General features: G+C 33.4%; 1 protein-coding gene across 1 annotated transcript; it reads left to right on the forward strand.

The window, feature by feature from the left end:
- The first annotated feature begins 5,579 nt into the window (after window positions 1–5,579).
- On the forward strand, window positions 5,580–25,012 carry LOC107877897. The gene is made up of 3 exons (XM_016724691.2): window positions 5,580–6,402; window positions 6,486–6,656; window positions 24,608–25,012. Exons 1-3 carry the CDS (start codon window positions 6,257–6,259, stop codon window positions 24,843–24,845), a joined length of 555 nt encoding a protein of 184 aa, XP_016580177.1. The 5' UTR covers window positions 5,580–6,256; the 3' UTR covers window positions 24,846–25,012.
- The last annotated feature ends 1,592 nt before the right edge of the window (window positions 25,013–26,604 follow it).

Genomic DNA, 26,604 nt, shown 5'->3' on the forward strand with positions numbered 1-26,604 from the left:
TAGCACTACAAAAGATGATAAACACTTAGTTTAGTAGCTTGCAATTGGGAGCAGCACAACCTGCAGCCACAGTCAATCCCATCTAACAAGTTGCAGGTTGGTGCGAAGTGTGCGGTAATAGTGGTCACTTAACGACTATGTGTTCTTCGAATCCAAAATTGGTGATGTATGTGGGCAATGCTCAAAGGCCAAATATGGTAATACCTACAACATGAAGTGGCAGACTCAGCCTTGGAATGCACAACAATAATAAATTCAGCAACCACAGGCCCAAGGGAATCAATTAACTAGCAACATGAAAGAGATATTGAAGCAACTTTTGGCTAATTAAGCATAATTGACTGTAGACATGAAAAATTTGCAAATGGCTCAGAGAAGTTTAAATTTGCAGATTATGCAGTTCTAGCAAGCATTGAATACTAGGCCTCAAGGTGGTCTTCCGATAGACACAAAAGATCCAAAGCAGGTCAGGTTATGGTAATCACCTTGAAGAGTGGTAAAGAGTTTCAAGAAAAACCTCCAAAAGAAACTAAGGAGGTAGATGCTGATGTGGTGACTGAACAAGTAAATGAAGAAGTTGCTAAAAAATCAAGAAAACGAGTACTTGAAAGAAAAAATTATTGCATATGAGGTGAAGTAGACGCCACACTACCTTTTCCCCAAAGGCAGATTAAGGTGAAGGAGGATGCAATATTTAAGAAATTCTTTGATACATTCAGAGAGCTTCACATTAACTTTCTTTTGTTAAATGTTTTGTAGGGTATGCCTGAGTATGTGAAGTACTTAAGAGAAGTGGTTGCTAATAAGGTAAAATTTCAGGATATGGGGGCGATAATACTCATTGAAGAGTACAACGCTGTAATGACATAGAAAATCCCTAAGAAATTAAGAGATCTGGGGAAGTTTACTCTACCTATCCAAATAGAGAGTAAAGTGGTCCATGCATTGAGTGACTTAGGGGCTAGCATAAATCTGATGCCCCTATGTTTGTTTGATACATTAGGCTTGGGAAAGCCTAAATCGACCAAGGTGGTTTTGCAGCTAGCAGACAGATCCATGGCCTATCCGAAAGGAATCATTGAGGATGTTCTCATAAAGGTTGGTAAATTTGTTATTCCTGTTGACTTCATTGTTTTTGATTTTGAGGTAGACGAACAGGTATCAATTATCTTAGGGCATCCATTCTTAGCAACTGGAGAAGAGTTGATTGATGTTAGAGAAAACACACTCAAAATGAGGGTAGAGGATGAAAAGGTGGTATTTGATGTTTACAAAGAACCCAAACTAACGTCCAACTATAAAGATTTATGTATGATTAATGTTATTGAATAGGACAAGTGTGGGGTGGCTAGTCCACCAAAAACCTCTTTGGACTACCTGATTAAGCAGCCTAAGCTTCTACTGCCTAAGCCTAATTTAATGCTAATTGATGAGACTAAAAAGGCTAAAGTTGAGGAATCTAGTTTTCTTGAAAATTCACACCCAAGAGGGGTGAAAAGAATAATAAGATGGAGACCAAGCATGAGAAAGAGAAGAAAAGAGAATGACTAAGTCTTAGTTGGGTCGTGCTACGACACTAAATTAGGCACTACTTGGAAGGCATCCCAAGTTAAGTAGGTATGATATCTTTTTAGTTTTTAGTTTTTATTTCATGTAGTTTTTGTTTTTGATTGAGTCACAAGTTGACAAAAATACCTGAACTAAGGAGCATGGCAAAAATAGATTGTGGGGTCCATAGACCTTTCTTGATACAAAAAGATGCTACTAGCTAGGCCTAGAGACCTCAGGGAGTATTTCTATCTCTTACTTTAAGAGTTCACTTTGGGGAGAAAGTAAATTTTTAAATGTGGGGTGGAAAAATTTCAAAATTTTGGCTCAATTTAAAATTTTTTTGGTGTAAGATATTCTTGTTGGTGCTATTTTTGATTGCATAGCGCAAGTGCTTTGTTTGGTAAAAGTATGTGGAATAAGTGAAGTGCTACTTTTGAGACACCTAGACTCAAGTTTTTGACTCTTGTACTTTTTGGCTTAAATTTGAATTCATGCTATTATTTGGTTTGGAGTTTATGATGATACTATTGATCTGAGCATGTTCCATGTGCGTGTAAGGTCTTTTGTATATTCCTTGTTGCATGTGATGTCTAGAACTTTTCCGATGTGTGTGTAAAACGAAATAAAGAGTGTGGGTTTAGGAGATGATTTAGGCATTTCTTTGATAACCTTGTTTTATACCTTCTATTTGTCCTACCCTTTGTGCATTATCCTGGTTAACCCTCATGAGCCTTTAATCTTTTATTTAGTAGCCGCATATGTAGCCTAATCCCTTCTTTGATAGACCATAATTTGATCCAAAAATCTCTTAAGTGCTTTAATGAAAAATTGATTTAGTAAGGAGTTTAAGAAATTGAAGAAGAAAAAGGTGAAATTGATGCCCCAAGATAATAGTTATTGGTGTTTATATTTGATGTGTGGTGGTTGGGAGTGATATAAATAGTATTAGAAATACTTCCATGATTGTAGAAAATGAGAAAATTGAATCTTAAAGGAATAAACAATATGCCCACCATGTGTTTGTGAAAATGCTTAAAAGAGATGGGCCAAAATAAAAGAATGGGGTAGACAAAAATGGTGCAAATTGGTTGTTAGAGATTGGTTATAATGTATAATGTAGTGCATTAAAGCGCTTAGAGAGGTTAGTCACTATTTCCAAATAGTTCCTACCCATCCCTTAGCCTATATTACAACCTGAAAAAGACCTATTTGATCCTATAATTGACATGCTAATATTAGTGGAGCACTACACTAAGGGAAATCCTATGGTTCATTGTGTGTAACTTGTGAATTTTTTGTGAGAGAAGTGTAATTTGGTTTTTGTACCCATTATGATAAATGACATAATTGTGAGTGATTATGGGTAACTCTCTTGTTATGAGGGGCACATGTTTGATGAATGTGGGTGATTTGTATAAAGCCCTTGATTGAATTATAAGCATAAGTATGCCAACTAGGTGAGTCAATTCTTAAGGCTAGGATGTTGAGGAGTAGTGTGAGCTTTCAATCGTGTTTGTAACATGTTTAGTGTAGAAACTTGCATTCTGTGTAGTTATTGTAATACTAGTTTGAGTGTCTTGCATATAGTAGAAGTATAGAGTCTCCATCTCATGATGTTTATAGTGAAGAGTTGTTTGAGGATGAATAAGGCTTTAAGTGTGGGGTGGTGATGTTGGGTGTATTTATGCATTCTAACGTCACTATTCTAGTCTTTTTAGGCTTGTTTTGAGGATGATTCATATGCTGTATGGGTTGATAATAAGAGGAATGTGGATATAAGTGTTAAATCATGTGTTTATGATATTCAAAGTGACTTCCAAACAAGTTTATACTTCAGAGAGTCATTTAGAGTTCATTCGAGAAAACTAGTTTTACTAGCTTAAGCTAGGTGCTTGTCTAGTTGATTTTGTTGGATTCTACTGTGTTTAATGTGTTCTAAATGGTTTTAATGTGTAATTATGAGTGGAATAACTTGTTGGTAGTGAGAAAATTTCAATTTTATTAAGTGTACTGCTGGAACAATAAGTTGAAGATTAACATGAACTAACAAGGCTTAGCTCTTGTTTTGATTCATCGTTATGAGTAGTGTGTTGTGTTTGTCTCCTAATTCATGTGTTTAGATTGTGTAGGATTATTTAGGAGATGAATATGATGATATTTTGATGTTTAAAAGGCTTGAAATATATTGGAAATACACCCCAAGTCAAGGGATGAAAGTTTGAAGGACCAACACTTAACCAAAATTACGAGAGCAACTTTCAAAGGCTAAAGGCGATATAGAGGTGACACCCCACTTGGAGCCAGGATATGGACAGGGCACAGCCTTTCCTGGAGCGGAGCTCTAGCCTGGGTGATGCCTCACCTGGAGCGGGGCTCAACCCAGGGCAACACCCGCTCCAGTCCTGAGCTCAATAACTGAACGTTTTCAATTCCAACATAGACTGGGCTTACTCCTATACTATAAATACATGTTGTATCACGTTTTTAGATATCTTTTAGCATATTTTGGAGATCAAGGGGCTGCTACAACTTCATATTTAGGTTTTTATTATTTTAATTTAGTTCATACATGTTTTTAGTCGTTAATTGCAATTTTGTGATTAAGATAATGACTATGCATGCCTAAATGCCCTTTTTTGGGGTTGAAGCCAAGAACATGAATATTATTGTTTTGAATTAAGTTTGTTTGATTTGCTTATCATTATTTATTGTTTGTTTATTCTTGTTATAACTATTCTAAGGATTCACGACCCTTAGAATACATCTAGTGTCAACCTTGTGAACTCGGGAAAGGGAATAGGGAGATAGAATATAGGAATAAACAAAGTATGGTTTGTATTTCTTTATGAAATAAGGAATTCAAATTAGTATCTAGAACAGGAATGTACTTAGATGTCTTACTTTATTCACACGTATGATGATAGCTTAAAGAACTTAAGTGGACTATTACATCCCCGCTCAATGATGTAGTTGTAAGGTTCAACTTAGGTAATGGATTAGAGGTTGGAAAACCATAATCATGCAATTAACCCTATGAATCAACAACTAAGATAATTAAATTAACAAATAAAGTTCAGTAGCATAGTATGATTGTTCAAAGAGCTTTAACCCTGGGTTTTCTCCTATTGATTGTTTCAAGATATTTACTTTCCGCATTGTTTAATTTTCTACAATTTACAAATCCAAACTCTTTTTATTACTGTTGCATCGAATTAATCTAAATTGTTAATTGAAATCGAATCGTTGCTAAATCAAGTCTCTGTGGAATCGATACTTTGCTTCTGTAAGGCCATTTTACTACTTGATAAGACCACGTACACTTGCTTGTGAGCTTGGATTTTGTCAGGTATGTCAAGTTGGTATCAGAACCTAGGTTCATGGTCAATTGGGAGTCTATAAAGCCGTGTTGTGTAGAGTCTCTTTTAAGGGTGTGTAGCACGCCACACTCATAAGGGGGAGGCTGGAAGACATTGAGGAATGTTTCACTTTCTTGGTATTCTTTCTTCAAGAGACTTCTCAGTCCTAGAATTTTCTCTAATTCTTTTTTATTCATCTTTCATATCATGCCTCCTAGATCTTGAACACAAGAAAATTCTTTTGTCCCATCTGGGGATAATGTTGAAGGAGTACCTCCTACGTTTGGAGTATATCTTTGATCTCATGGTCCTGTTCCTTATTGTACTGAAGTTCCTTCTATTCCTCCTACTGCTCCTCAAGTCCCTTAGAGAAATATAACGAATGTGGAGTTTCGTCAGTCTATGCATGCTATTTCCCAACTAGTTGCTGCTCAGGCCGAGTAGGGTACGACTAGTATTTTTCTGCTGAGGTATATATACATATATATATATATATATAGATAGATATATATATATATATAACTTTGTATAAATTCAAGTCAATCAAAGTTTTTCCTTTTTAATAAGTGCATTTACTATTCAATTCAAAGATACCCATAAAAAATAAATTCAAATAGAACACTACAAAACTCCCCATAAATCTAAACACATATTCTCAAAATCAACAGATTCTTTCTCGAAATGGGAAAAATCCTAACAATGAGAGTTAAAAAAATTCAAAATCAATAAATTTTTGTTGAAAATGGGTGAAACTTTGTCTGTGAGATAAATGAAAAAAGTTTTACCTTTAAAGATCAAAAACTTAACTTGGAGATGGAGATGACAACAACTTCAGTGACGAAGTTGAAGTGGAGAAGATGAGAGTTGAAGCTGAGGATACCATTTTTTTTTTAGAGAGAAGAGAGAAGCATAGGAGAAGAAAAGGTTAAATGAAATGAAATCAGTAAAGTAAGAATATATTTTGGGGGTTGAATTATTTTTCTATATTTTCAATATTTGAAAATTTTAAAAATTACATTACATCACATTCTAATTTAACTTAATCACTAATTAAAAAAAATTGATTCAGAAAGATCAAATTTATTATCAATTTTAATTTCAAAACTTATTTATCAACCTATAATCAGTTTTCTCATGTTGGGATGTGCCCATCATATGGAAAAGATCATCTGGTGATATTCTTGACTAACATGCACCACTACTGCATCCCCACGTGGAAACTTGACAGTCATCAACTGGATGAACCTTTGGTAAATATCAGCAGAGTATTGACTCGGTAACAAAGCGCACAACACCATTTCTGAACTCGGGAGCATCCATATTTTCGACTAACTTGAAGTGCAAAAAAGATGTCTGTAGCTTTTCTACAGCAAAGTTTCCTAATTGCTCCTCTTTCTCTAACATACAAACCCAGAAAAAATAATACCTTCGTTCGGGTACATAGCACTAAAATCTTGTCTAAGCACAGCCCAGATGACCCACAAGACTCTTTGTGGTAAACTTTAAAGATAATGGGGAAAAAGTTTCATTTTTGTCTTTAATTTATGGGTTCTTGATGGAGTTATTGACTCTTTGCAGGAAAAGTGAAAATAAATTTGCCGAGTTAGCATTAGTTGCAGTGGCAGCTGGAGTTTTGACACTGGGGTCAGTGGATCCAGCATCAGCTGCTAAGACTGGTGGGCGAGTTGGTGGTCAGGCTTTTCGATCAACAGCTCCTCGCTCTTCCTTACCAAGAATCAACAATTCAAGGTAAATTTCACTCATTTTTTGTTAAAAGAGAAATGTGAAGGGAATTATAGTTTATGGCACCTCACTAACTAACAAGGTGAACATCTGAGCTTCTAAGATTTCCCGATTATTTTTACTTTTTTTTCAGCCGGGGACTTTGTTTCTTGTTAAAGAATTTTGTTTATTTATCAATATTGACAGTATAATTAAGTAAATAAAAGTGTATCCTCTCTAACAATGTAAGGCTGTTAGATCAGACGGTCATAAAATGAAATATGGTCCTTAGAGATCCTAGGTTCTAGTCTCACCTCCACCAATGACGGAAAAGACTTCCACCTCTCGCTTATGAAAAATAATCATGCCCAGACCTGACGGGGTTTGTTGAAACATACGTAAGTAAATAGAAGATATATTCACTAGACCAATAAAGCTGTTAATGAGATGGTCATACAATTCAATTGTCAACATCCTTGAAATATGTAATTTGCGGCTAAAGTAGCTAGAACTTGAGTCTTTAATGCTTTACTTCATTTCAGATGGAGGTCCTACTTTGTTCATTGAGGATTGATATGACCAATCGTTGGAGTTTAATCAGAATTGTATTTTGTTATAGAACTGTTTACAAGCTGCAAATATACACCCCGTTTGAAAATGATCAATAGCAATTATCGAATATTATCACTGCAATATCGTCGTAACAGTGTTTTGTAATGCGAGTGCATCATCTCATTATGCGGTGATGTGAGGCTCTCCCACTGCGAGTAAACTGATGCGAAGCTATTTAACAAATGTGGGCGCATAACCCTATAATGCGAGCTGATGCGCTCCCATCGTGTTGATTTTATTTGTAGGGCCATTTTCAAATTAAAAATAAAAGAGCCGGTCAATTTTAAATTTAAAAAAGAGCTGGATCACTATTGCCTTCACTTCTGCAAATTTGTAGGAATGGCTCTGAAGAGAGTCGCGACTTTACTTCTGCGACCTCTTTTCTTCTTCACTAATATTTTATGGTAATTTTTCTTCCTTCTTTCTTCCTTCTTCTTTCTTCTTCTTTCATCTCTATTTCGCTGTTTTTCACTACTGCGACTTCACTATTTTCTTCTTCTCTTCAATTCTTCTGTTCATTGCTGTGATCAGTTACTGTTTTGCTCTATTTTCTCTCTGTTTTTCTTTTTCTTTTTCTTTGTTTTTTCCACCTCTGCTCCTCACTTCTTTTTTTCCTCTAGTTTCGGTGATCAAACCTTTGATTTTTTTGTTCATTTAAACTTTTGCTTTTATACATTGTCTTTATTGTTGTTTATACAGTTGTTGTGGTCTTTCCAGATTTACTGTTTGGATGCTATTTGGTCTTTTTTCTTTTGATTGAGCTTCAGTTCAATGATGTGGTCGCATCGCTTCACGCATTGCGTGATGCGGGCCTTGTCGCTTTTTTTCGCATCACGCTTCCCTGAACGCTGGTCTCAAACATTCAATATATGATAAGAATTTTGAACTTGGTACTCAGGGAAGATGTTAATGTAGTAGTAGTTCTTTTACAAGAATTGTACTCTCAACACCTAAAGGTACAACACCAGTTGTTGTATTTGCCTTTCCGTTCTGTTGAATGATTGTATTTTGATATGGTGAAATGCTTCTAGTTTTACTGAATTTGGACTTGGAGAGAAGGTTCCAATGTGGCGTAAATGTAAAGACGTTGGGGTGAAAGGAAAGAAATGATAACTTTGCAGGAGTTAAAGAAAAAGGTAGAATAAATCTGTTGTAACTAAAATGTTTCCCATATAACGAGGACAAACAGAGGCTATGGAAAATGATGCTAGAGATTTCAGTCATTGGGGTTGAGACAATTTTAAGGCTACAAATTTTTCTTTGAGCTGAATTTTAACTTTTTAACGCTACTATTTGAGATCTTAGCAAGCTATTCATTTTTTATGGGGAAATATTTGTGTACATTACCTTGCTAACCCTTATGTTAGTGGTGCCTTTCATCTGATTCTACATTCCCTTTGTTCAATTCATCAACTAATCAAATAGTACAAGTTATATTTTTAGCTTACCCCAAAGGTTCCTGCATTACTGTCCTGACATTCAAATGAGTATGATGAAGTAAGAACCCTGAGACTTTTTTTCTACAGTCATAAAACACTGTGTTGTCTGAAAAAATTAACTTGTATTATGTGTAACTTGAAAATTGACTGGAGTAAACCGTATTAGAAGTCACCTTTGATGGAAGAGGAAAGCACTAGAACCTTCCTTCTTTTTATGCTTGTTCTAAACTAGTTAATCTCATATCAAAGTCTTCATTTCAATGTTCAGATTCTAGCCTTTTATTCTTTTTTACTCACTATACTTTTTAGCACTTTAGCTCCTTTTTTTGTGAGTACCAAATTAAACTGGGGTAGTGGAACAAGGTATATAATTATATTCCTTTAGTTACAGAGACACAAGTATAACTCTGTTTTATATTATTGTTAAACATCTCAGGTTTTAGCAAAAACAATCCAATAATTTTTAGGTTATGATTTCCTCTATGTGTTGTCAAGTTCCTTGATTCCTAAAGATAATTACTTATCTAATGCAGTAAGCTCTCACGAAGGTGGCATGTGTTAGAGTGCGTGCCCTACTAATTTTATTATTAGACTCTACTGGTTGCCTATGTGTGGAACACGTAAACGTGGTTCACAGAAGAAGTAAAAACTGGACAAAATGTTTTTACATGGAAAACGCTCGGTTTAAGAAAGGTGAAAAAAATCACGACCTGTACCTCTACAGGATTTAACCTTAACTTCACTATAACTCTTGAGCCTCAACAATCAACAAAACTACAAGACTTCTTGTAAACTAGGAATTAAAACTTCTAACTCCTAAAACTACAAAAATACGAATCTTCCCAAGATAAGTGTTCTCAAGTCTTCGAGTTCCCTAAATTGAAGACACAATTTCTAACTCAGTTTATAGATCATTGATACTAGAACAATGACTCATTACAACTCAAAGAATCTACCTATTACAAACAGTCTAAGACTAAGTAAAGGACCAGGTTCTTCTTCAAGTAAGTAAACTGTTTTTCTGATTGAAGATTATCCTATCAATGCATCGGCAAGCGCTTTGAATGTCGTTTCTTGTATTTAAGTCAACACCTGATGGAGTCCTCTAATTGATTTACTCTTCTATCTTCAGCAGGACTCCCAGGTAGTTTCACTCCTTCTTTGCTTCCGTCTCTCTCTCCTGGATTGAGTAGGACTCTTCTTCTTTATCTCTTAATCTTGTAGAACTCCTTTATCAACTCAACTTTTGAATGTTGCAATTATTTTCTCCTTAATCATTGAAATTGAGACAAATCTGAACGTCCTTGCTTATCCACTCTTGTCCTAATGCAGTGTCAGTCTTGCTATAATATCAACGTCCAGTTCATATGACAGCAGTAGTTTCACTTGTGTGGAATAGCTTGCACAATATGTTTCATTCATATGCCCATCATCAAAACCTTACATTCCCTAACAGCATGGATGGGGAAGTAAACGAAAAGGAGTTGTTAGTAATTGGTCGCGTATACATTACTTCACTATATAGTGTAAGCAATGCTAAAGCAAATAATCATGTTGAACCTAAAACCTTCATTCAGTGGCGGGTCCAGAATTTTCATTAAAGGGGTTCAGAAAATAAAACTTTAGTGTTTAGGATTTGAACTTTGAACCTCAAGTTGAATTTTGAACCCTCAACTACTTGAACCCTCAACTACTGATCCAACCTCTAATTTTATGCCAAGGAGGTTTAACATCTACATATATTATACATAAAAAGTTAAAAAAAAAACCTTTATAATCCACCCCTGCCTTCATTCTACAAAACAAGACAGTTAAATTTCCTACTAAATGTGATTCTTATGTTCTTGCTATTGGCTATGAATCTACATTGCAAGAATCTGTATTGCCATAATTTTGTTCTTGTTATAGAAATAGTACAGACAAAACCAACATTCTACAGGTCAAAAAGTTTCATATGTTAATGGAAAATGGAGTCAAACATGGAGAATGGAGATATAAGCATTATGGGTTCACTATTCATGTGCATGCAAAGGCGGACCCAGTATTTGGAAGTGGTGGAGCACCATTATCTTTAACTTTGATGTGGCAATTACTAGGAGCTGATCAATGATTCACCACCGTCGAGGAGTATAGGTTTGCTTATGCAAACCACACAGGAGTTACAGAGGGAGGTTGGGTCTCGCCGGATGCCAATTGATTTCTGTAGTATTTTGATTAGAAAATAAGTTGAAAATGGGCTTGTGTACTGCACTAACTTGTTGACTGCGCAAAAATAATTTAAAAAACAAACTAGCTACTGAACTTGGACTTGAACACAGGAACATCAGGAAGTCATTTAAAGCTGGAGCAAACACCTCTACCAACTCCCCCCCTCTGTTCCCTTCTCAGTTGGTCGGGGGGGAGGGGGTTCCTATATCCATAGATAATCGAATTTTATGATATATACACACATAGATACAAGATTCTTTTTGAAGTTTACGGGTGACAATGACCCCTATGTCCCAAACGTAGGTCCGCCTCTGCATGCATGAATATAGCTTACTTTTCAAAATCTCATGGTGAATGAATTAGACATAGTTATTTTTTGATAAAGAATAGATAGATGGATAAGAATTAAACATGTTTTTTTATAGTGTACTTTGATTGAATATTTTTCTCTCTAGTTGGAAAAATCAAAAGCTTTTAGCTTTGGTTTGCTAAGACTAGTTGTTACTGTCACAATTCATGGAGTGTGAACTTATTTCATATTCCTACTTAAATTTGTCCTTTTTTGCATTCAACCATGCTGTTGACGGTCGGCGTTAACATCTGGATCTATTGTTATTAGCTATAGAAGACAGCTGATAGTATTGTTTCCTACTTTAGATTTTGCTCTTTCAGGCATTTTTTTTTTGTTGATAGAACTTTTTTGGGCTTCTTAAGTAGTTTAGTCCCGAAGAAAATCGCTACTTCTGAAATATTTCAGCATAGCAAAGTGTACTGATTCATATTGCTTCATATTGGAATGCATGTAGGTCATGAACTCTTTAACTTTTTTGAAATAACAGTTCTTTCATCAAGAAAATAAATGATCACTTCTCATTTATGTTGGGTTCGAAATTGCCGGATGCTAATAGTTTGGAAATCATAGAACGATAATTCAAATGATAAATAAAAACATACTAAAAAAGACATTATTGATATGGTTCAACAGTTGGCCTAAAAAAAAAAGGCAGCCTAGTGCATTAAAGCTATCGCTATGCGCGGTGTCCGGGGAAGGGCCCCACCACAAGGGTGTATCGTATGCAGCCTTATGTTGCATTTCTGCCATAAGCTGTTTCCAAGGCTTAAACCCGTGACTTCCTGGTCCCATGGCAGTAACTTTATCAGTTACTCCAAGACAGCCCTTCCTAATTGGCCTACATATTAAAAATTAAATAAAAAAACATAAAAACTGTTTGAGAGAAAACGATTATTTTATGGATATTATTGCGTTGTTGCTTGAGAAGAGAGATCTTACATTTATAGAACTACAAAACACTTCTTTTAAGAAAAAATAAACCTAACAGAAAACCTACTAGGAAAGATATCTTTTTCAACAAGTAAACCTTTTTCCATCAAGAAAGGTAATTCTAATTTTGATAGATTATCAAATAAAGTAGGAAATTCAGGACAAATCGTAACAGTTTAGCCCTCAAGATCCAAATAGTATCCTATATATATGGGTTCTCATAAAACTGCAAAGATGAGTTTCTTCCCTCTCGTTAGTTGCAATACCAAATACCATATAAAAGGAAGAAAATTGTAGGAATATGATAAGTCTCCATTTCCAATCTTGACGGAATGAGAAATATGTGTCAGATTATTCCTCCACGAGGTAGTGGTAAGGTCTGTTTATATACTTTACCCTCCCCACACCTCATTTGTAGGATTTCACTGGGTATGTTCTTGTTATCGTTGTTGTATCAGATTATTCCTATAAGTGTGTTTCACTTATATTAGTTGCTATCGAAGTCATGCTTTACAACTAGCGGTTACGCCTTGTATTGTATTTACTTGGCCATTTCCTAATTATTTACCGCCATAGTCCGAAGAATTTATAAAGTAGGAAACTTAGGTATTACTTGCTCCCTTACAAATGCTTGTGCTCATGAGTGACCCTTTCTTCATCAATCATCAAGTTGACTAAAGGACATCAACATTTAGATGATTTCCAAGCAGCTTTGCTGACTAACCAAGTGAAACACTAAATCTTATAGGAGGCATTGCTATGCTAAATCTGTTTCCAAGGCCACTTAAGTGTGGTATTCTATGTATTATACAATAGAGTGTAACAAGATACAACTGTAAAGATGCTTTCCATCCTTTTCATCCAGGCATGCATGGTAGGCTCCTAATTGTTGAATCAAACTTTGGGTTCTTTCCAATTCCCAAACATTGCAGTTTCTTCTGAAACTTATGTGCTAGCCACTTGATTAATAATCTGATACGCAGGCTTCCTCGTTGGCAGTCAAAGTAAAAAGAATTGGGAAATTCCATTTGAGAGGTGTGTGGCCCAACCAAGAATCATGCCAAAAACTAATCTCCTTCCATCTCCCAGCTTGAAATTATTAACATAAAAGGATAGCCCGGTGCACTAGAGCGCCCTCTATGCGCAGGGTTAGGGGAAAGTCCACCACAAAGGTGTATTATACGCAATCTTACCTTGTATTTTCGTTGGAGGTTGTTTTCAAGGCTTGAACCCATGACCTCTTGGTCACATGACAACAACTTTACTACTTACTCCAAGTCTAAATATAATTTTCCTATTAGTCATCCCAAAAATTCTTCATGCTTTTCATATGTCTTAGTTGTTCGCGTAGGGGTGGCAAATGGGCAGTTTCTGTCGAATTTGGGCTGGTCAAAATGGTTTAAAGCAATAAATGGTCATTGCTCAACCCACCCAAAATAAAGATGGGCTAAGATAGGTTGGGCTTATGGGTTATAGCCCAACCCGCCCAACTTAACCCATTATTGAACAATTTACCATTCTAGTAGAAATTAGATTAGAATGATATTTTTTAATTTTCTTTTTATAGTTATATTATTATTATTATTATTTTGAAGTAAAAATAAAATATGAAAAATAAAAAAATAGTGTATATATATTTAACACAAAATAATGATAACGAATTGGATAAGAGAGGTGAAAAAGGAAAAAAAATATGCTTTTTTAGTATTTTTTGAGGTGAGAGGGGGGGGGGGGGGGGGGGGGGGATAAGGGTAGGGGTGGGATAAGAAAAAACTTTTGAAATTTTTCTAAAATGCAAACTAAATAAAATTAATTTTTAGGAGGGGGTTTGGGGTAGAGAGGGGGAGGGGGTAAGAAAAAGTTTAAAAAATATTTTTTTAGAAAAAAATAATAATTTTTTTAGGGAGATGGGGTAAGGGGGTGGTAGGGGTCGTGTTTAAGGAGGTGGGGGTCGGGGGTATGGGATGGTGTAAGAATTTATTTTTTACTAAAATCTTTTTTTTAAGGGGAAATGGGGGTTAGGTGGGTAAAAAAGGACTTTGATTTTTTTTAATTCTTCTTTTAAAAAATTAAGTTTTTTTTTTTGGGGGTGGGTGGGGGGTGGGGATGGTAGGGGTCAAAGTAGGGAGGTGGGAGTCGGGTAGCGCGATGGTGTAAGAAAAAAATTATTTCTTTAAAAATATAAATTAAGAAAATAATTGTTTTTGCTAGGGGAATGGGAGCTAGGGTTGGTTGGGGTAGAGGGAGGTGGGTGGGGAAAGATGATTTAAAAAAAAAACCAAATTTAAAATATATTTTAAAAAAATTTGGTGGGGTAGCGGTAGGGGGATGGTGTTAGAAAAAAATCACTTTTCTTCATTCAAAAAATTATTTATTACTACTATTATTTCAAGACGAAAAAAGAACATAATTGAAGCAACTAAAAATAATTAAAAATATTAAAAGTGAAGTTATAAATACTAGAATTAAACATCTTTATGGGTCAAATTTGGACATCGTCGTGAGCCAATTTGAGTTGATGATTTATGATGGGTTCACTCGGGCTAGCCAAATCAACCCATCTTCAAAATCACTCTAGCCCAACCCATTAAAACATGGGCGGGTTAAATAGGTTTGGGCTAATTTTGCCACCCTTATGTTCACATCTCTTTTTTCTTCTTGTGTAGGATAGAAAAATTCTCTTATTGTCAATATCATTGTATCGGTGTGTATGAAAGCAGATAGGTGGATGGATAACTTTCTGAATTGTGGTTGTATTTAATAGGTTCGTGTATCCTTTCATCTACTTGCTCCTTTCATGTACTGAAGAATCAAATCAAATTGCAGGATCATTAAATATGTTTCACTAGTCGGACAATGTAATCACATGTATATAAACACGAACTACACCAATATAGCCACTGTCTATAATCGCGTACCTATTACAGTGTTGTTCCAACACTTTCTCAGAAGAAATCTACATAAGAATCTTCGATGGAATTTTACGAAATTGGAGAGGGGGGAGAAGAAGAATAACTTTTTCTTTCTCTTTTTCTTTTCATCGGGAAATGTTACGTAGGTTCAGATAAGAGAACCCTTTTGTCATCCCAATGGGTCACAACTCTTCAAATAGTTATCTCTTTCCTTTTGTTTAATAATATAAATATATAAACAATTATATATTATTTCTCCTTAATATGTATTCGGGCTGACTCACATGGGTGACTTAATCCAATTTCCTTCATGTCCGACTCACACATAATGGGCCAACTCTTATTCTTATACTGTAACATTCATACTTAACTACTAGACCATGTGATCGATGCATATTTCGAGTGCGTCGTTGCTATACATCTCTTAGGAATATACAACATCTCAATCAATGAAACCTAGAGTAGATTATAGCATGCAGTACCCTTGATCATTTATCACAGTTATATTTCTTATCATCTTTTTTTCTTAATTTTGAGTTCATCATTATGTACCAAACTGAATCTCAACGTTATATGCTTTTCTAGAAATGTCTCGCTGGACCGAATCAACCATGATCTCTTGACAACATACTAAGATAATAAACACCAAATTGAATCTCAAGAAACTGATTAAAGTCATGAGGGTACTATGTGGAAAACTACTATAATTTTTAGGGCTTCACACAATGTTACGTAGAGAATAAACTTGTATCGCCCTTATGGGTCACTTTATGCTTACATGATATGAAACATGTTTCACAGTATTGACTCATTTTCCATGGAGCGCATGTTTTTTATAAAGTAAATATTGTGCAGATGATAGTTCAGACAATTCATTTCTAACGAGTTCACAAATCTACTCAAGCATTTTATTCTTCAGAACTCACATCTGACATTTGAAATCATTTAATCACACAAGATTAAACACAATCTAACAAACAACATTCTGATTATAAACTATCATTATTTCTGATAATAATAAGTTTATAGCTGTCTCATCTCTACTACTTGTCACTTAGACAATAGAGGCGATGTAAGCTGTGCAGAATCTTCACTTTTGATGTTGTACTATTGCCAGATTTTTTAAAAATACACTATTTTTGGAGAACCCGATACACCCCCATTGACATTTTTGCAAAGTCCGAGTGACATAGAAGACGACTGCCTGTGTGGTTAGGCCATTTTTTTTGTCTGCTTGACATAGTTTTATCCTCGTATGTACATCACATAAATATATATGTATATGAACCAACAAGAATAGAAAATTAGGCATAAACCAACATTAATTTCAATAATGTGAATTTATATGAAAAAGATTGGGAAAACTAAAATATAAATACATCAACATCTACATAAATCCAATGACTTTACATATCTTTTATAAGCATCACATATGAAAGTTTAAATACTGCAAAAGTATATGTTTATTCATAGAATTGTACAGTATTTATAAGAGAACAAGCAAGATCAGAATAAACTAATCAATCCTTGATTCTTGAGAGATTCTTGAATCACCAATTTATTTTCTAGAATAACAAATAATATATTTTCCTAAAATATATGTTATCTCATATTTACAGGAGCTGATTACAATCAAATCTGCTAGCTGATTTGTGGAGCAGATTTTAATCAAATTCTTCAGCTCATTCATGGAACAAATTATGACTAAACCTGCCAGCTCATTCGATACTCCCCTTCTAGTTGGCATGTAAATATCGAACATGCCTAACTTGCTAACAAATGACTCAAAGGTAGAGAGTCCTTTTGTGAAAATATCTGCTACTTGTTCAGTTGTTGAAACGAAAGGGATGCATATACTTTCATGTTCAATTTTCTCTTCCATGAAGTGTCTGTCCACTCAAACATGCTTTATTCTATAATGTTGAACTGGATTATGAGCAATGCTTAGCGTAGGCGTATTGTCACAATATAACTTCATTGGCAAACTCATTGATCTTCTTAGTTCTTTTAAAATCTCTTGAGCCATAATATTTCATAAATTCCATGTGCCATAAATCGATACTCAGCCTCAACACTACTTCGATACACAACATTTTGCTTCTTACTCCTCCATGTCACTAAATTTTCCCAAACAAATGTACAATATATGGACGTAGACCTTTTATTAATAGATGAACCAGTCCAGTCTGCATCTGTATAACCTTTAACACTTCTTTGCTCATTTTTTTTGAAGAACAACTCTTTTCTAGGAGAACTCTTTAGATACCTTAGGATTCGATATACAACTTTTTGGTGTTCTTCTTGTGGAGGATGCATGATCTGATTAACTAGGCTCACAACAAAGGCTATATCAGGCCTAATATGTAACAAGTAAATCAACTTGCTATATTGGCCCCTATCAGTTGATTTTCCATTATTTGCGAACTTTACATTTGGGTCAATTGGAGTTTCAGCTGGTCTACAACCACTTTCTCATTCATGTTTCTTTTAACAGATTAAGAACATACTTTCTTTGTAACATTATAATTCCTTGTTAATCGTGCAACCTCCATATTGATAAAATACTTCTACAGGCCTAAGTCCTTTATCTCAAATTCTGGGCAAGGCGCTCCTTTAGGTTTTTAGTTCAACCACATCATCTCCTGTGAGGATGATATCGTCAACATACACTATAAGAAATGCTATTTTTCCTTTCAATAAATGTTAAGTAAACATTGTGTGATCTGTTTGTCCTTGCACATATTCTTGCTTTTTCACAAATTGAGTAAACCTTTCAAACCAGGCCCTTGGAGACTATTTTAGATCGTAAAAACATCTTCTAAGTCTGCATGTCTTTAATTTATATTTTTCTTCGAAACCTGGTGGAGGATCCATATAGACTTTTCTTCCTCTAGTTGCCCATTTAAGAAAGCATTCTTCACATCCAACTACTGAAGAGACTAGTCAAAATTTACCTCAATTGTCAACAAAACTCTAATTGACATAGCTACTGGAGAAAATGTTTCAAGATAATTAATGCCATATGTCTGTGTGAATCCCTTATCTACTAGGAGGGCTTTATACTTCTCCAAGGATCCGTTTGACTTGGATTTGATGGTGACTACCCATTTGCAGCCCACTGGTTTCTTTTCCTTGGACAGATCTACCAACTTTAATGTCTCATTTTTTCCAAGAGCCCACAATTCCTCAAAAATAGCCTTCTTCCATGTGGGAACTCGTAGAGCATCCTACACAGTTTTTGGGATCTCCATACAAAGTTGTAAAGTAAAGGTTGAATAATTAGGAGACAACTTTTTATAGGACACAAACATAGAAGTAGGATATTTAGAAATGAATACAACACCTTTGCGTTTTGCAATAGGTAGGTCCAGATCTGAGAAAAAAAATAAGAAATAGAATCAGTTGGAATATTACCTGACAGGAAGGTCTTGCGGAATTAACTTTTGATAGTGTTGAGGATCATCGGTCTTTTTTTCTCGAGTTCGGTTCCTTCTTGAATGCATCTATATTTGTTTTGTTTGTTCTCTATTCCATTTTTATTTTTGTCATTTGAAGGCTCTACAGGTTCAATATCAAAGTTTTTATCATTTAAGTCACTTAAGTCCTTATCATCTCTCGAATCACTCCTATTCATATTTTCTCGTAAATCTCTCACATCAGTATTTATTTTAATATCTAGCCCATGATTTGTTTGATGTCTTGTTTCTTCAATATCTCAAAAAGACAAATCCTCACTTACGTGATATTTCGCCTGAAGATGAAGAGTAAAATCGAGTTGGGATTCATAGAAAGTTAGATTCATTGAAACAATTTTTTGCCTAAACCGAGGATCATAACACTTATATCCCTTTTGATTTGAAGCATGTCCTATTAAAACACACTTCTTATCCTTGGTTCAAGTTTACTGTGATTATGAACGTGAACAAAAGTAAACCCAAAAACTTTCAGTGGTAGATGTGTAGTTAACCTAGAACTAAAAAAACTCTCTTAAAACGTTAAAAGGTGTTTTAAATCTGAGAGAACGAGATGACATTCTATTAATAAGGTAAGTAGCGGTCAAGAGAGTCTCTCCCCAAAGGTACTTCGAAACTTTACTGGTAAACATTAAAGCCCAAGTTACCTTTAAAAGGTGCCTATTTTTTTTTTTCTGCTATGTCATTTTGTTGAGGTGTATTCGACCAAGAGCTTTGGTGTACTACCTCAGTTTTTCTAAAAAAACTTTCTAATTATTCATTAAAAAACTTACGGAAAAGGTTCAAAAATACCCCTGAACTATCTGAAATAGCTCAAAAATGCCCCTCGTTAGATTTTTAGCTAAAAAATACTCCTCCGTTAAATATTTGGCTCAAAAATACCCCTTCCTCTACGGAATTCGGAAAAGGATCAAAAATACCCCTGAATTATCTGAAATGACTCAAAATACCCCTCGGTTAAATATTTAGCTAAAAAATACCCCTCTTTAACGAAATTCCACCAAACATACCACTTAGATAAAAAAAATTCACGTAACTATGCCATATTACCATCCACATGTAAAATGTTAGTATTTTTTAATTATATGACATTCCTTTCTTCTTTATTTTTATTTTTATTTTTATTTTTTTGCAAAGCAGTGAAACGGAAAAACCAAAAAACCAATCTTTTGCTAATTACTTCATTAGTGTTTTAAAAGTTCTAGATTTCACCTTTTCATTAGTGTTTTAAAAGTTCTAAATTTCATCTTGTTATTGTCGTTTGGGATGAGGAACAGCTTGATCTTGATCTGATGTTGACTCAGAGGAGGGGCTAGAATTTTAACTTTTAAGCTAGCAAATATTGATGTACTAATAATTGAGTTGAATTTACTACATGCAAATTTTTTTTCAAAATAAATGAATTCCTTTTAACATTTGTTTAATCATTCAAAATGAATTCATTTTTCTAAATTTAGTTTTGATGAATAATCTTATTATTTTTAGAACAAGTTTGAAAAAAAGTAAAATGATACTTAATATTGATAAATTATTCTTTAATTATGTCATTCATTAACTTTTTGAAGATGTGTGCCACATTCAAAGATTCATTAATTTTAGATTAGAGGAGGTATTTATTAAATCACTTTAACATAAGCATTTTGAGTAAAAGCTAGCAAAGCCAAACACATCTTTTGAGTAACTAATTTGAAGTTTAGTTTGAAATTTATTACTTTTATGAGTAAATCTTAATTTTAACTTTTATAATGGCCTAATAATTAATGGGTTTATCAGTTTAATAACTCTTTTGTTGGGTTTCACACTTTTAAACCTATTAACAGGAAAAATCTTGTTTTTTAGATGATTAAAGAAATTTGATAATAGCGATGTTACATTTAATGAATTTTTTTTAAAAATAATATTATGTAACCACCGTTTGTCTACTTTGATTAAAAATGAAAAAGTCGTGTAAGTTTTGTCCATTTCATTGACATTTTTAAATAAAAATAAAAATAAAAATAAAGAAGAAATAAATGTCATATAATTAAAAAATACTAACATTTTACATGTGGATGGTAATGTGGCATAGTCACGTAGCTTTTTTATTTAGGTGGCATGCTTGGTGGAATTTCGTTAAGGGGAGGGGTATTTTTTAGCTAAATATTTAACATAGGGGTATTTTTGAGCCATTTCAGATAGTTTAGGGGTATTTTTGATCCTTTTTCGAATTTCGTTAGAAGAGGGGTATTTTTGAGCCAAATATTTAACGGAGGGGTATTTTTGAGCCAAAAATCTAACGAGGGGCATTTTTGAGCTATTTCAGATAGTTCAGGGATATTTTTGAGCTTTTTTCGTAAAATTTATGACCATTCACTTCGGAAAATCTTGACTTTCTCATTAAACTGTGTTTCCATCATTGCATAGATATTTTAACCTCAGTTGTGTCCTTCAATAAAAAAAAATCCAACTCAATCTAGTATGATCGTCTATAAAAGTTAGGAACCATCATTTTTCAAACATTGTTGAAATTTTAGAGGTCCCCAAACATCACTATGAATCATCATAAGAGGTTTTGAAGGCCGGTACTTTAAAGAGGGAAAAAAGATTGGTGATGCTTAGCCATTTCACAGAATTCACATTGCAACAAGACGAATTTTTATTTCTAAATAACTGAGGTAACAAATGTCCTAAATAATAAAAACTTGGATGTCCAAGTTTATAGTGTCAAAGTGTGACTTTAAATGAAATGGGGTGGAACTTGTGTAAGCATACCATAGAAAAGAGAGAAGGTAAGATCTCGGTTGACTAATTGGCATTAGAAGCTTTGAAGCAACCACCGGATTATCAATAGCTTTTGACCTATCTGCCAGGATATTCGGGTTTAAATATCCATGGATCGATATTTTCTTACTGGGTTCATATAATTTAGAATATAATAGTTTTCGTAAAGCATCTTTAGACAATTTAAGATATTTAAGGGTTGCACGTTCTGTTCTAGATTAAGCAGGTTGAATTTTCATGCTCCATATTCCATAGTTATAACCATTAAGCTTATCACCCTTATTAAACTCGACGACAATGTTCTCTGCAACCGTTGACATACTGATTTAAACAAGTATATAACTATGTATGTTTGTCATAGCCTAAATTAATATACATGTTAATTCTTAAAATAATCAACTATGTCAACATTCATTTCACATCAGGTTCAGAATCGAAAGTTCACTAAGTTCCCAATCATCATTCGAATTCAGATATGTCACAAAGGTTCTTTAGACAATTTAAGATATTCAAGGATTGTACGTTCTGTTCTAGATTAAGCAGGTTGAATTTTCACGTTCCATATTTCATAGTTATCACCGTTAAGCTTATCACCCTTATTAAGCTCGACGACAATGTTCTTTACAATAGTTGATATACGGATTTAAATAATTATATAACTATGTACCTTTGTCATAGCCTAAATTCATATACATAATAATTCTTAAAATAATCAACTATGTCAATATTCATTTCACACGGAATCGAAAGTTCATTAAGTTTCCAATCATCATTCGAATTTAAATGTCACAAATTTAACACAATCAATCATCTAAGAACCACTTATCTTAAATCACATAAATTCAAGATAAAATAATCATAAATTCTATAACTATTATAGAAACACTTGATGATGATAGTTGTATAAAGGCAGTATAGGACTTCTGATAAAAATATCCCAAAAAAAAATAACCATGTTTTTAGCGTTGTACTTCCATAAAGAAAAGAAAAAATGACCAACAATACATCCTGAATTTAACAAATATTCCCAACACATTAAAAAGTTTGGAAGGGAAATGGTCACGTAGGGGTCCTCCATTGTAATCCCAAAGTCCCATTGGCAGACTTTATTCGTAGAGACACCATTAAAAGGCATAATATAAATTAATTTCCATCCACTAGGTTATTCGAAAATAATCCAATTAAGGGAAAAGGAAAACTGACGGTGCAAAATATATACTTATATTGTCTTCAGCAGTCAGAATCACACAGACTAATGTCGTCGCAGAGAATTTCATGAACCCTGTGTCCAGAAAAACTTTAATTTGTTCTTAAACTTTTGAACAGACTTTTATCCAGATTTCAAAAAAGAACTAGGGAACAAATAAACACGTCTCTGATATGAATGGAGAATCAAATCAACCACTTAGTTTGTGGAATCAATGATTATGTTTCACTAATCCGACAATGTAATCACATGTATATTAGCACGAACTACACCGACATAGCCATAGTTTATAATCTTGTACTTGTTATAGAGTTGTCCAATACTTTTTTAGAAGAAATCTACACAAGAATTTCAATGTAACTTTACAGAATTGGAGAGAAGAGAGCGGGAGAACAACTTTTTATTTAATCTGTTTTTCTTTTCATCGGATAAAGTTACGTAGGTTCAGACAAGAAAACCTTATTATAATCCCAAAGGGATACAACTCTTAAAATAGTTGTATTTCTTCCCCTTTTATCTAATAATATAAATATACAATAATCATATAGTATCTCTCCTTATATGAATTCTAGCTGACCCACATTGGTGACCTGATCCAGTTGCCTTCATGTACTTATCTGATTCTATTTTTCGTGTGTTTCCAAAATCAAGGGAGTTGACTAACCCCAATATACTTAACACTTTGTGTGGATGGTGATTTATCATGGTTTCATAATGTACGGTATAGTATGGTATGGTACTGTACAGTATAGTACAATACAATGTTTGGATGGACTGTATTATTCACTACTAAAATGATGTTCCATGGTTTCATAATGTATGGTACAGTATGGTATGGTACTGTACAGTATAGTACAATACAATGTTTGGATGGACTGTATTATTCACTACTATTTTGATGGTATGGTACTGTATCGTAACGGGTAAGTTTACTAAAATATCCCTAATTATTATAAATTTTAAATTTATAATAATTAGGGATATTTTCTTATTATCTATGATCGGGATTTTCTTTGTGTTGTCACTGGCCTATAAAAACACATTCAACAGTTTTGAGTAACAAAGTTGAGCCATTCTAGGATCAACTTTGAACGGCTAAGTATTGCAACAGTTGATGAAGTAACAAATTTGGACTAGTCTGGAACTTGTAAATGATGCTGAAACTTCAGTAGATTTGTATGATTCACTGCATGCTTAGCCAAGAGGCTCGTTTCCTTTATCAGTTAACCCTCACAGCACCAACTTCTGTTGGCATTAATAAAACTTGTCATGACCTGTTTCCAACAGTGATATTAGAGTTTGTCCAGCATGCTTCTTTCTTAGGCTTTTCTTATGTGATTTTGAGTTAACAATTAATACAGACATGACAAGACTTGGTGAAAATAGAACGAAAGAAATAGTAAAAAAGAACATGGGGTAAAGGGTAAAATAGGATTAAATAATATTATATGAGGGCATAATTGGAAAAAAAATAAGAAAATCATGGAAAACCACCAAATCGGTGGTTCTAAAAATTGGGCAATTCCATGGTTCCTAAACCATGAAAGATTACCATACCATATGGTTTCCTTGGTAACCATACCATACCACAGAAAACCATCATCCAAACAACCTCTAAGGTAGCACATTCTGCTTTTTTTCTAAAGTGCAATCTGGTTATTTTATTCATTGAAGGTGTTTGTCGCGATTCTTCTTTCTCGAATCTTATTTTGATTTTTGATCAGTCATCCTCAGCTTTTTTACGTTTTGAAGAAAGATGATTCTTTAAGACGACAGCCAACATATGAGAAGTATTGTTGTCTGAAAAAGTGGTAAAGGAATGGACAAGGTAGTTATAAAGATAAGGGATTGGAGTAGCTCAACTGCCAAATGATGTTAAAATCTTTCAGAGCTTCCATGGTAGACATAGTTTTGTTGAATATGTTATACTTGTAGTGCCATAACTCCATATTAAATTATGATACTTCCTCCAGTTTAAACGAACCTGGTTCTGCTGGTTTTTCTACTTACATGATCTGTTACATGTACTTGATATGCAGATGTATGCTTAAGAGGCTAATTTAGATGAGGACATTGTTTTTGCAGAACAAATATCTATATCAATCCACCAGTTGCTCCTCCTCTAGTTGGTGGATATGGCTATGGTGTTCCATTCTATGGTGGATGGGGCTGGTCACCATTCTCATTCTTCGCACCGGGGCCTGGCGTTGCAGTTGGCATCGGAGGTGGATTCGATACACTGGTGCTCTTCTTGGTTCTTGGTGCTGTTACTGCTTTTCTTAGGAGGGTCCTTGGGAAAACAAGAGACGAAGATGAGTACTAGCACATGTTCACACAAATCTAGCTTTGTACAAGTGACTGCTGATGCATATATAGCAGTGTCATTAGAAGTAGTATATAAATTAATTAACCTTATGTATTGACGATATTTTTCCTTCGTTTCTGTGTAAATTTATCTGCAATATATTTTAGTAAAGCAATCTTCTTGTACATTCTTGTCAGAGCTAAGTATCTCTATTTGATAAATTCTTCTTGCATGGTATATTTTAGTAAAGCAATCTTCTTATACATTATATTCTTGTCACAGCTAAGTATCTCTATTTGGTAAATTCTTCTTGCACGGTTGCCCCATTTAAATTTTCTTTGAAATTCACTTGTGAATATTCCTCGAGGGTTGCTTATAATTCATATATATTAGATAAATACTTTGATTACAAAGGATTTTTTTTTAGCGAATGTGTCTCTTGCATCTATATCTATAATCTATATTTATAATCTATAATCTATATCTATTCTATAATCTATATCTATAATTTATATCTATAATCTATAATCTATATTTATAATTTATATCTATAATCTATAATTTATATCTATAATATATTAAAAGTGTGAATATCTTTAGAAAAGTGATTTGAACTTTTTGTCCTTCATTAAAAGTTTTCTCTTTAAACAGAATCGTCTTTTTACTATTTTCCTCAAATTATTATTTAGTTATTATTAATATTAGAAATTTGAAATTAATTAAAATCCTTATATGAGTTAGGAAAGAAAGTTCTAAATCAATTCAAATCTTACCTTATATGTAATTTATTAATAAATTAATAAATAAAAATTAATATTAATTTTAATTGAAAAGAACAAGAAAAAGAAGATCCAAAGCAAAAAAGAGAACAAAAAAAGGAAAATACATAATTGAAAGAAAATTTAATTGAATTGAAAAAGAAAAAGTAAAAGAAAACGTGTGGAGGTAAAAAGGAAAAAAAAAAAAAAGAAGAAAGAAAAAAGAAAAATAAAACAAAACATAAAAATAAAAAAGATTTACATTAAATAAATACAAATTGAATTCACAAAGAAGAAATGTAAACTAAACCTAAAATTTCTTATAAATTGAGAATTCTTCCTTTCTACAACAATACGTCCACAATATAGTTCTTAAATAGTTTTTTCCTTTATTATCGTTGTTCATAAATTTGATTGTGATTTAAGGTATGTTTTCTAAATTTTTTTTTTTGATATTCACAATCTTGATAATATCTATGATTAAAAAAATAAATTTGCTTGTGATTTAAGGTAAGTTTTTTAAAATTTTAATTAGTATGTTCTTGAAGTTTATAATAATAAATTATCATGTATTCGTGATAGACAATTACTAATTGAGAAGTTTTTAGTGAAATATTAATAGTATTTATGATTGAAGAGACAAATTTTCTTGTGATTTGAAGTAAGTTTTCTAAAATTTTAGCATGTTTTTTATGTTATAAAAATAAATTATCATGTATTTTTGTTAGACGATGTTTTTTGTGATTTTTTTTATAATGACTTATATACAATAAATAATTTAAAATTAACTTATTTACAATTTTGACCAAATTCTTTGGATTATATTTCATCATAAGAAATTGGTTAGCCGCTCTAATTGTATACGAATTTCTTTTTTTTTCCCTTTTATCCACGTGAGATATTAGGAGATTTAGTTAAATTAACAATCTAACTTTTAGAAAAGTACTAACTGAATTGAATTCTAATGATATTATATAATTTTGTAATTAAAAGAACTGAAAGTAGAATTTTAATCCAAT

Source organism: Capsicum annuum, chromosome 7, assembly GCF_002878395.1.
Source record: "Capsicum annuum cultivar UCD-10X-F1 chromosome 7, UCD10Xv1.1, whole genome shotgun sequence".
Lineage (NCBI taxonomy): Eukaryota > Viridiplantae > Streptophyta > Magnoliopsida > Solanales > Solanaceae > Capsicum > Capsicum annuum.